This window comes from Pipistrellus hanaki, assembly GCF_964339955.1.
Source record: "Pipistrellus hanaki genome assembly, chromosome: 7".
Taxonomy (NCBI): Eukaryota; Metazoa; Chordata; class Mammalia; order Chiroptera; family Vespertilionidae; genus Pipistrellus; species Pipistrellus hanaki.
In genome coordinates this window covers 33,431,931-33,444,556 of record NC_140509.1, presented here as the reverse complement: position 1 = coordinate 33,444,556, position 12,626 = coordinate 33,431,931, and the positions used below count along the sequence as shown (strand labels likewise).

At 33.9% G+C, this 12,626-nt stretch overlaps 1 protein-coding gene across 3 annotated transcripts in view; it reads right to left on the bottom strand.

Annotated features, from left to right (window-relative positions):
- Window positions 1–12,626, bottom strand: part of MYO6 (myosin VI) — a 137,288-nt gene that overhangs the window by 54,367 nt on the left and 70,295 nt on the right. For all 3 annotated transcript variants that reach the window (XM_084889242.1, XM_084889240.1, XM_084889241.1), the window contains exons 5-10: window positions 12,314–12,443; window positions 10,079–10,184; window positions 7,823–7,878; window positions 5,509–5,606; window positions 5,017–5,181; window positions 1,017–1,097 (exon numbers count right to left, since the gene is read on the bottom strand). In XM_084889242.1, the coding sequence (XP_084745368.1) occupies window positions 1,017–1,097; window positions 5,017–5,181; window positions 5,509–5,606; window positions 7,823–7,878; window positions 10,079–10,184; window positions 12,314–12,443 (636 nt within the window). The remainder of the gene's footprint in view (window positions 1–1,016; window positions 1,098–5,016; window positions 5,182–5,508; window positions 5,607–7,822; window positions 7,879–10,078; window positions 10,185–12,313; window positions 12,444–12,626) is intronic.

Sequence of the window (12,626 nt, the reverse complement as noted above, 5' to 3'; positions counted from 1 at the left end):
GCACGAATTTCATGCACCGGGTCTCTAGTATCATAATAAACATTAATGTTACTTCTTAAAGTTCCAACCATGGATGTAACAAACTAAAATTTATATACGTAGTTCAGACATCTGGGTCTAAAATGATAGCTAAAATGTCAACTTAAAAATTAATTGCTTAGAATTCAAAATACTGAGAATTTTCATTATATTCCATGAATATAATAAAGACATAATTCATCTCACTCATTTTGAAAGGTGACAAAAGCATCTGACTCTCAAATGCAGAAGCATTAAAAACTGAGTACAATAAAAACCATGTTCAATTAAGTGCTCAATATAAATATCTCAATAAAGTTAATAAAGACAATATGACTAGTCCCTACAATTAATCCTGACTTTGTATTTTACAATTTAAATTCATTGAGTAGATACAGATTAATACCACTTATTACATACATACCTATTAAAATGTGTAAGTGTTATAATAAATTTTTAGATTAAGGATTTAATGTTCTTTAAATAATACTTAATGGTATAATTATAAATAATTACTTTTAGAACTGTAATAATTAAAGCCTATATACAAAAATTTTTATAACATATTACAGAAATATGTTTTAAAGAGAAATACAATAATATATAAGCACTAATTCACAATAATGTCTACCAAAAAGCTTATTTCTGCCTTGAAGTAGGCAATTATAAAAGATATATTTTATACTTAATCTCAAGTGGGTAATATGAGAGCAAGTTTCAAAAATATTAACAAAGGATAATTCTTAGGCAATTCAACACCCTCTTGCTGCAAAAAAAGAACAAGAGGAGAGCAGTGCAGGAGCCAGAACCTGAAGCTCTGCAGATACCAGCATAGGATCAAGTACTACTTACCCTCTAGAGAGGCTTGGATGAGTATTTACTTTTCAAAAGTACAAGCCTAAAAGAAATCTTATGTGGGCTCCAAAATAAAAAATATATATTTTAGCACAATTTTGGGGGTATTAAAGATTTTAATTTTTTTAAAAAGTCTACTATACCTCAGGACTTTTTCTGTTCTGCAAAATTTGCTTGTCAGTTTCCTTGTTAGCAAAGTATCTAGTGCAGCCTCGGTTTAAATACTATAACAAAGAAATGTAAAATATAATTAACAAGTATGATCCTCAGGAAAATAGTTCAGGAGACAACACAACTTATCAAGTAGCGGTAACCATAAAGAATCTCTAAACCTAACCTCTCACGGAAAATCAGTACTTCTATAAAAGCATTTTACTCCTACTAATCAAACCAGGGATATTGAAAATCCCAATTCATCACAGTACATTACATTTTATGATTAACATAAAAATCAAAACCATAAAGCTTTTCTATATTTAAAGGGCAGCAATTTAAAATATTCACAGTGTCAAATCTTCATACCTACTACAGATAATAATGAAAATCACCTTCTTACTAAATGTGTAAAATAGTCTCAAACAATTTAAGACCCACACAGTGTGGTTAAATATTTCAAGTAAATAATTAACAAATATTATCTTTGAATTTCTTAATTTTTTATTTTTAGAACTAGTTCTTTAAAACATGCCTTTCACATTTACCGACAGTTAACACTGACTACACATAAATTATAATACTTGCTATAATAACCTTCATATTCAAATAACAGTTTCAGCTTTTATCTCAAGGATTTTCTTTGTTGCCCAGAAACCTTTTAAAGGCTATGTGCTTTTAAAACATAAAACAAGGGGAATAGTTGGAAGAAAACAATATTGTATTGGTCTCAAAGAGAATCTATGACCCACCTTTAAGGGAGTGACGGTAGGGGCAGGAAGGAAGTGCACATTTTGGAACAAAATGACAAGTTTTTAAAAAAAACAAAAAACAAAAAAACAGCTCAACGCCTCTTAAATCAGGTCACTGTGATTCCACTGGCATGTATTCCAAGATTTAAAATACCACATTATATAGATACCAAGGGGGGATATTATAGTATATTTTTAAATAAATTAATATTTTAGATGATCAGTGCATCCATTTATCTTCCCCCTCCATTATAATGAAATATTAAAATTGGTAAAAAAAAAAAAAAAAAAAAAAAAAAAAAAAACAGAAAATGTTGTTAATAAGTTTGTTTTCTACTTTAGAAACTTTGAGGAGAAAATAAAAGAGAAGGGAGGGGGAATAATAGTGGTAAGTATTTTCAATGAACTATTTAAAAAAAAAAAAAAAAAAAAGCTCTAATATTTAGTAAGATAACAGTAGCTTAAACATACAGCCGAAACAAATGTTTTCTTTGGTAGCAAGAAATGTTTTTATCAATTACTTGGCTATTGGACAGATGAACTTAATATTACAACCTAGGAAATGTACTTGTGTCTTCCAAGTTTTCTGTAAATAGAAAGTTGTAACTATCCTTGCGATCCATCTGCATTCAATCAGAGCTTTATATACGCTTAAGGATCTTTGCGGATGTATTTGGGGGAAAGGCAATGCTGTTCCTCTGGTCTCCCAACACCAAAGGACTCTCCTGTGAAAGAGGAAATCATGCCTTCCAGGTCACACTACAGAGGCAGGAAGCTCTCCGACCTGGTAAAGAATTTCAGTAGCTGCCCTCTTAGGATGCATACCATTGTGCCAGGAAAATCAGTACATTCTGGGACATGCAAAAATTATGTATGCTCAAAGCCGCCAAGCAGAACTGATAGATTAAGACAAGAGTAGTCACATTACTTTATCATTAACTCATTGAGGACAGAGACACTTCATGATTTTTACATTTCATATGATTCACAGTAATTTATATTCCTTTTCTATAAATCATTGTATAGATGTGCCTCTTCTACTTTCATGAAGATGATGTGGTCAACTAATTGAAATTTCCAATTAATTTGGTGAGTTCTAGAGAAGGCTGAACATTTTAAAGGCGTACAAATAGATGTAGTTATAAAGCATTTGGATACAATTAAGTTTTAAATTTTCCAAGTACACATTAAAAGAAACTAATTAAATAAAGAGAAGCTATGATAAATACACATGCACACACACATACACAGATATATATATATATATATATATATATATATATATATATATATATATATATATATATATGGCATGATTTTCAAATGGAAGATTCCGTCCTGAGAGGACTATCAAAATTACCTGGAAAATTTTATACACACTACATTTCTAACCCCCATCCCAAGACTTCCATATCTCCCTCACAAAGACACTATTTTCTTATTGTTGTTTTTCTTAAAGAATTCTTTATTGTTGAAAGTATTACATATGTCCCCCTTTGACCCTCTCCAGCCCACCTCTGCCTCTCTCCCCCGCCCCAGACCTTCACCACCCTATTGTCTATGTCCATGGGTTATGCATATATGCATAAAGGTCTTTGATTGGTTACCTCCCATCCACCCACCCTCCCCCACCTTTCCTCTGAGATTTTGCACTCTGTTCCATGCTTCCATGTCTCTGGATCAGTTTATTCTGTTACTTAGTCCCACATATGAGTGAGATCATGTGATCTGTATATTTTTCTGACTTATTTCACTTAGCATGATACTCTGCAGATATAGCGACACTATTTTCTAGCTGAAAATTTGTAAATTATGCTAGCCATTCCTAGTCACCACTTCCTGAAACTCAATTGCCTCGCAATTCCTGGCACTCGCGATTTTCCCTGTACTTCCCTCACAACTCTACTTGAGCTTCCTTTCTTTATCTGCTCGTCCTCTGCTTTTCTACATTATCCAATCTCTCTGGACAATCTCATCTATTCACTGTCATGGTTCTAACTTCCACCATTCCACCAGAGTTCCATCTCCCAAACCTGTCACCCCAGCACTGACACTGATCTTCTGAACATCTCTGCTCAGATGATCTATAGATTCCAAATTAAACTCATCCTATATGCTAAATCTTTCATCGGCCTTAATAAGGTATTTATATCCACTCAGTTTTCTTAATCAAATTTCTTAATGTTCCTAATCAGACTCTTTCTTTTCCCTACCATAATCAGTCTCCAAGTCCTATCAATATTACCTCATAATATTTTGTATGTCCACTACTCTGTAACCCTGCCCTCCATAAAACAAATTCAGACACCAAATAATTCTTACTTCAACCAGTAGCCATAGATTCCCAAACAATTTATCCTCGGCTGTTATTTTAACCCATCTCATCCTCTATTCCCTAAAAGCCAACTCCATATTAAAGCCAGTGGAAAGTATAAATCTGACATCCAATTTTCTACTTAAAGCCCTTAAATAGCTCCTTATTAACTACAGAAGTTCAAACTCTCAAGCATCACCTCCTACCATTTCCTGCCTTACCATTTCCTGCTTTTCTTGGTTCATCTTTTTGCATTTATCAGCAATAACCTTTGCATCTTTCCTTCTGTATTCAACCCTTGCAAATCCTGCAGGATTCATTTGTTCCAGTAACCTTTTCCTAAAACCCCAGCATCCTATCCATATCTATTTATCATTTCAAATACATCAGTCAGTGTGTGTGTGTGTGTGTGTGTGTGTGTGTGTGTGTGTGTGTGTCCCCAGACCCTAGGTTGCTCAGAAGCAGAAACTGTTTCATTTATCTTTATAACCTTGGCACAATGTCTGGCACCCACTGGGCAAGCAAAAATATTTGTTGTTTAACTGAATTAAGGAAAATAATCATGAGTCCTTTATTAATATTAATTCAGTGGTCAATTGTTTTTTTTTTTACAAAAAGTCAAAGGTAACTTTAAAGCTAACATTACAGAACTAGTACAAATTTCTTATTCAGCTTACATTGATATGGTTATTAACAACTACCCTTTTACCTATCCATTATATAATTCCTCATAAGGTGTTACATTATAAAGGCAACGGTAAGTCTAATAGAAATCTACTTAGTACAGAAATTATGTCATGTTACATAAAGCTATCAAAATTTAATGGAAGTTACACAAAACTATCAAAGTCCACTAAAATAAGTTTTACAGTCAAAGACAATTCCATTTGCAAGTCTTGAATGAAATTTTTTCATCCAACTTACCCGAAAAGTATCTGGGGAGCTCAAATGAAGTTTTTCCCTAATATCTTCAGAAGCACCAGCACACAACCTATAAAAGATATGATAATTCCTCTCTTCTTTGCCTTGAACACAGATCCTAGATTTCTCTAGAAGATAATGGGAAACAAATCCTCCAACAACTGAACTCTAAAAAACAAAACAGAAAGAAGACACATTTTTTGCATGTCAAGTATAACCGATAAATGTTAAAGTATTTATCTTTTCTAATAAATATCTATCAAAAAGGTAGTAATGTTTATCAAAAAAGGGGTAAAACAAGGTAACTAAATGTAAGCTTCAGGTGTTTATAGAGGTCATAGTGTGAACATATATATTATCCCATCTATTTAAAGTACAGTAATAGACACTTAAACAAATTTACCACAAGTTCAAGTACAGTACCAATTCTATTAAGACCCTTGTATTTTTTTCAAAAACAATTCCCAAACATATCATCCCCAAACTCACTCTCACCTTTTCATTGAAATGTATTTCTACAAATTTTCCAAATCGACTGCTATTATTGTTGCGAACAGTCTTTGCATTTCCAAAGGCTTCCAAGAGTGGGTTAGCTATTAAAGTAGAAATGAAAATATTCCATCAAAAAACAGCATAAAGGAAATTTACAAAATATAGCTAAAAAATGTTCTCAAGAATATTACATTAAAATTAACATGTAATGCCAATTCCTACAAATATTACCGACTATTCTCTACTCAGGCCTTATTAATGTGTAAGAGATGGGAAAATTAGTCAAAATATATTTAAAAATAAATATGTTATGGGAAAGACTGAATTTTTTAAAAGTCACTAAATATAATAAAATTTATAATTCAAGTTTTTCAATTATTCCCTACAAATGTTAAGATTTTCATAAGTACATCAGTCCTACTAGAGTAGTGATAATAATATCAAAAGTAACAAACCTTTTGTGACAAAATACAGGCAACAAATTATTAGTTGACTTACTTGTCTAAAATATTTTATCTATAATAATAAAAGGGTAATATGTTAATTAGACTGGATGTCTTCTGGACGTCATTCCGGACGTCCTTCCTGACAAAACTGAGGCTGGAAGGAAATCAGCCCAGGTCCCGAGTGCCTGCTGCTGGCCAGAGGAAGGAAGCAACCTGGGTCCCAGGTGCTAGAAGGAAGCCAGTGCCGGCAGCTGGTGGAAGGAAGGCCTACTCTTGCACAAATTTAAGTGCAGCAGGCCTCTAGTATATTAATAAAACCTCCAGATTTAACATTTTTACATGCATATCCAACAAAACTAATGAACTAATTTATAGAATTACCTACACAAGGTTCTCAGAACAATAGTTTGTAAATCTCAATAAATAACTGTAAAATTTGTTATTTTATAGACATATCACATCTATAAGGCTACCAGAGCCTATTCTTGTACTCACAGGAGTGTCAACTGTAAACATACCAGAGTCAATTTTAGTCACATATTCTCCCTCCACCATCTCATAAAGTGCTTCACAATGTCTATCGATAGAGAATTTTTAATGAAATTTTTAAAGTCCATTTCTCTTATTATATACACTAGTTAAAAAAGCTTAACTAGTCTCTAAAACCCTTTTAAAGATCAATCCCCAATTTTTTCACTTAGAAAAATAAGCAAGCAAGCATGTAAAACTAAAAGCAATGTTATCACATATACCTCACCTTTCAGGTGGGCAAAAAATGAATGCCCAACATGGTCAACTGACTTGTGGAAGGCCAGATGACTGGCTACTGACAAAAAAGGGACTTAATTATAGGTCTCCCCAACTCCTTTACGGACTCAACCACCAGTTTTTACTGAGAGATTTAATATAGTAATAAAATATCCAAAAGTAGGATAAGGGCCTCTCCATCAGAAAATTGTATTAATGCTGTTAATGATACACTCATTCCAAATGTCAATTAAAATGGCACCAAAATATTTCCGTGTCCTGCCAGTTAACATGCGCTATCCTCTCGTAAAGGACTGTAGAAATATTTGGAATAATACTTCCCAACTTTTCTCAACTCTAGAGCACTACACGTTGTACAATACATCATGGATGAAACCAGCCTTGTGTTCAATTCTCAAGCAAGTGTGCACCTCAAGTAAGCAAATCAGAATACTAATTAGCAGTTTATTGAATTAACCCATTACTTGTTTTTTATTTATTTATTTAATTTTAAAGGGTAATTCCCTCACTAAAGTAGGTACCTTACAGTGAATATAGCATTACTTATGAGATCCTCATACCTGTGTCACAATACCACAGTGAGAATTGTAAGCAAAAAAAACTTAGATCAAGAAATGTGAACCAATTTACAGAGCCTTGCCTTCTAATTGTACTCTTCTGTTAAAATGATCTTCCCCAAAAGCACCTCAATTCCAAATAACCTTCTTGCCCTCTCCTATTTTACAAAAAAACAAAACCAAAACACAAAAACAAAGTAAAAACAGGAGGCTCCAGAGCTTCCTGTATTTCTTCCATTCACCCACAAGATGTTTCCTGTATTTCTTTCATTCATCCACTGCTATTTATGGATCATTGATATGCTATGTATCAGGCACTACACCAGAAGTTTGGAATATATAAACACTTCCGCCATCTTAGCATTTACATTGGTGGAGGGGAAGGGGTGACAACAGATATGAAGTAAATGAGAACATGGTATCTGAGCAAAGATTTGTTGAAGAGAGAACCTTGGGTCTCTGGGAGAACATGCTAGACCACTTAGAGAGGATTCTCGCATACATATCTAACAACATAAAATAATAATTTTTAAAATTAACAAATACCTTCGACAATTCGATCATCAATATCTTGACCTGTTCCATAGGATTCAGTCAGATATCTGTTTAAAATACAACATAAAGATTTAGATGACAATAAATTATAATTTTAACATTACAATTGTAATATTGTTTAATACATGTAAAATTTAAACCTGGATCTTCATTGAAACTGGTTATCTAAAATCAAAAATTTATATTTAAATGCAATTATTCTGTTATAGCTCTTTAAACATTTAAACCTATCTGGATTGCCTTTAATATCTAAATCAGCATTATTTTTTAAAAACTGTCTTGGGGAATAGTCTGATTTTAACCATTTGGTTTTAAATATGCCATACATTTCACACAGGAATGTTCATTTCTGCATTTGTTTACAAAGTCTTTAGTAAAAGCCTATTAATTCAATCTCTCTGGCTAGATAAAATACAGTAATCTGCCACCGAACCACTAGGAAATTACCACTCTTCATGTTGTTACAGTACAAGATAAAACATGACAGAACAACTACTACTTGCCTGGCACATTTCAAAACAGAGTAACCTCTGGCTTATCAGATCACACCATAATTTTACAGTTTCTTACTTGTTCATTTTCAAAGGTGTATATTAACCACAGACTTACTATATGACTACTACATACAAGAGAAAAAGAAACTGAACCACTTAGAATTCCAAGAGTATTAGAAAGCATTCATTTAACAAGAATTGCGTGTGCCTAACAGGCAATAACAAACTCAAATTGGTTTCATATAAGGAACTCTAAATAGCATATACATTTGCATTAAAAATATAGCAAAATTTGAAAATGGATCTACCATGCAGCAATTGACTAAGAACTATAATACATGAGAACAACCGCGGTGAGAATTTAGAATGCATTCCTTGAACCTAGCAGTAGCTTTAACACTAGACCTAACATCCCTAAGTATGTAAATTGAAAGAATTAAACTATAATGAGTACTACTGTTCCTTCCGTATTTAAAATGCTATGATTTTAAACAAAATGTAGAGTTTAATTTTACGGCAGCACAGGGGACACACTGAAAGGAAGGTTGTGGAGAAGTAGAAATAATGCCAGTCATCATAAGTTAATGTTAAAAAAAAAAGGGGGTTTCAACTACACCAATTGCAGGGGAATATTGAGAACAGAATGTAAAGGCTGGGTTTTGAAGGAATATTTGTAGATTTCCCTTTGCCTAACCAGCACTGGTCTTCTCCAGTATCCTCAAAAGAATAATGTCAGAAATAGCTTCCGATCTACAGAGCTTGGCTTCCACATAAGGTGTCTGCTTGAAATAGCGTCATTTACAACAACATGGATAGACCTTGAGAACATTATGCAAAGTGCAATAAGTCAAACAGAAAAGGCTAAGAACTATATGATTTAATTCATATGCGGGATATAAAACTGAAACTTATGAACACAAACAGTAGTGTGGTGGCTGCCAGAGGGAAGGGGTGAGGGAAGGAGTGGGTCCTACAATGAGGTGACAGGAGAAGATTTGACTCTGAGTGGTGGGCACATGGTCCTAAACACAGATTTTGTAAATAAATACTCTACACATGTAACCTATATGTTCATTTGACTAATGTCACCTCAATAAAATTAAAAACATAATAATTATAAATTATAATAAAAGGGATACAGCCCACCATTTTAAACTATGACATAAAACATGCACAGAAATTCAAAGTCAACCTGTTCAAATCAATCTCAAAGAGATATTTGTATCTCTTTGTTCATAACATATTCATCGCACCACTATTCACAGTAGCCAAGAGATGGAAGCAATCCAAGTGCACTGATAAATGACTGGGTAAACAAAATGTAAAATATACATACAATGGAATATTATTCAGCCTTCCGAAGGAAGGAAATTCTGACATATGCTACAACATAAATGAACCTTGAGGACATTACATTAAGTGGAAAAAGCCAGTCACAGAAAGACAAACTCAGTATGATTTACTTATATGAGAGGTATCTAGAGTAGTCAAAATTACAGAAGCAGAAAATATAAGGATGGTTGCCAAGGGCTGGGCTAGAGGAAAATGGGGAATTGTGTAATGGATACAGAGTTTCAGTGTTGCAAAATAAAAAGTTCTGGAAAGTGTCTGAAAAACTATGTGAATATATTGAATATTACTGAACTGTATACTTAGAAATGGTTGAGATGGCAAATTTTGCTATACATTTTTATCACAATAAAAGAAATCTACCTGTTCAAATCTTATTCTACGTTAGCTCAATATTTCTCACCTTAGAACAAATTTTGTATTTTCCGTTTTGCCAGCTCCAGATTCTCCAGATACAATGATAGACTGACTCATCTTAAGCACCTTCATGTCGCGAAAAGCCTTATCAGCTGGAGTCAAAATAACACATAATGATAAACAATGCATCAAATTCAGACTTATTAAATGACAGAAAATTCATTTACTATCCAAGAGAAATTGTTCCTAAAGAAATTATAAATGTGTGCTTATAATTAAATAAAGCATTCAGCCCCAGCTGGTTTGCTCAGTAGATAGAGTGTCAGCCTGTGAACTAAAAGGTCCCAGGTTCGATTCTGATCAAGGGCACATGCCCGGGTTGTGGGCTCAATCCCAGTGGGGTGCAGGGAGGAGGTAGCCAATCAATGATTCTCTCTCATCATTGAAGTTTCTTTCTCTCCCTCTTTCTTCCTTTCTGAAATCAATAAAAACATATTTTTTAAAAAGCATTCAGAAGTATTCAAAACATCTCTAAAGTATTTACTTTAAATGGTCTGGCAGCTTATGATCCTGACAGCTAAATAATGTGAAAGCCAAATAAACAACTCTTATGTTTGTACTAGAATGTCTCCATATTATGAGCTGTAGCTCAGTTCTTCCCAGTATCAGAAAAGATCTGCAGAGATTAAAAATTCTCACTATAAATAACTAATGAAGTCCTCAAAGAAAAATAAGATGTTAATGAGCTATCAATTACGAGCTCTGGAGAAAAATTTGGCAACCAAAAATTCTTCTGAAGGAAAAAATACATAATTGCAAAATAAATCTGTGTTTTTTCTGTATATTATTACTCAATTTAAACATCCTGTAGAATTTATCAGCATTTCAAAAACAGACAGAATTAACTGCTTTAATTTGTTCACATTTGCAATTGTGTGTGTTAGTTAATTTTTAACTATCTTCATTATACTTCAACTATTTATGCTATAAAGTGTCTCAAAATGTAAGACTAGACATATGTAAATTGAGCATGATTTAATTTTGTTAAAGTGGTCTCAAATTAAAATATTGCTATCCTTACCAATGAAGCAGGTTTTTACTAGTGACTTTTACTCTAAGGACCAAATGCAAACTACATGCAAGAGTATATACCCATCCTTTTGACCAATTTTTCAGCAATCTGTTCCACCCACTTTGGTGGAATCATTGTAAATACATTCTGTAGCAGTAAACAAATACAAATAAAAGCCAGGTTATTTACATTTTAAACATGTAACTTCTCTCCAGCAAGGAACTTGCCCACATGGAGGTTCTAAAGATTTTGCACCATTTTGGTAGCTGACAGAAAGCATGCCCCTTAGACTAGAGCATGCCCCTTAGACCAACGCCCCTTAGACTAGAGCATCTTAGAATCAAAAGTCAATCTGCCATTGCACCGAACTTGGCTGACATATTCAGTCTCCTAATTATACACAGCACACAAGTCAGCCAAATCTGGAAGTTCATGAGGCCTAGTGATGCCAAAACACAGGCATGAAGTGCAAGCCCAAAGAGAAACAGCTGCCCTGAGAATCAGAACCAAAATATATCATCAGTTAAGTAACTGCTCGTTATGTTTGGATCCAAAGGGTTAGCTAACATCTCTGTACTTGCAGCTACCAACTATGGGTCAAAAAATTCCATCTCTCTGTTCCTTAGAACTGGAGTGCTTTATGATGAGAAAATGCCTGAGAAAGGCAAAGACAGACTCTGCTGTCTTCCCACACTGATTCCCCAGAGATAGGAAGCATACACCAGTTTTAGTCCTTTCAACTTCATAAAGCCCTGATGTAAAGTGGGGCCTGGCAGACATCTGCTTACAGCTCAGGTCCAGCCCAAGCAACATGCTCACAAGTGATGTCCTGGGGAAGAGCAGGAGGCCTAGGCCTCCAGGCTGTAAAGGAGGACACTTCTAAACTGAAACTGAAGTGTTGAGGAGCCACAAAGAACCATGAGGTCAGCTTTTATTGTGTCCTACTTTTAAAGGCTGGACACACTTAAGAGGACACAGGCACTTAACAAAGATAATGATATACTACTGCCTCATGGTTTGGTTATAAAGTATTCTTCCCCACCCTGTGTAAAATGTGAGCTCCTAACAATGGGGCTATATTCAAAATGCATACAGGCTCTCCGAAATACATATTCAATTCATGATATCTTCTGTTAATCCATTAAAAAACTGTGTACATTCATACAATGTAAGAAAAAATAAAAACTAAGATGCACTGAAATTACTTACCAATTGCAAAGACATGAGGTGGCATTGTCCCAAGAGATTTTCCTTGATAAGACTTTATTGTTTCTGAAGAATATATTTTAGGTATGTCAAAGTAGGGATTCACTGCAATCAGAATGTTGGCGACATATGTCTAAATAGGAAAAGCATAAATACAAAATTTTCCAATTACTATTTTCATTTAAAACTAAACAAAGCTCATAGGGGAGAAAATACAGCGAATAAGTACCCTCAATTCGCTATACTCCCAAATGTGCATTTCTACCCCTACATATTCCCTAATCTCTACAGAACCCATATTTCTCGAATGCTCAAT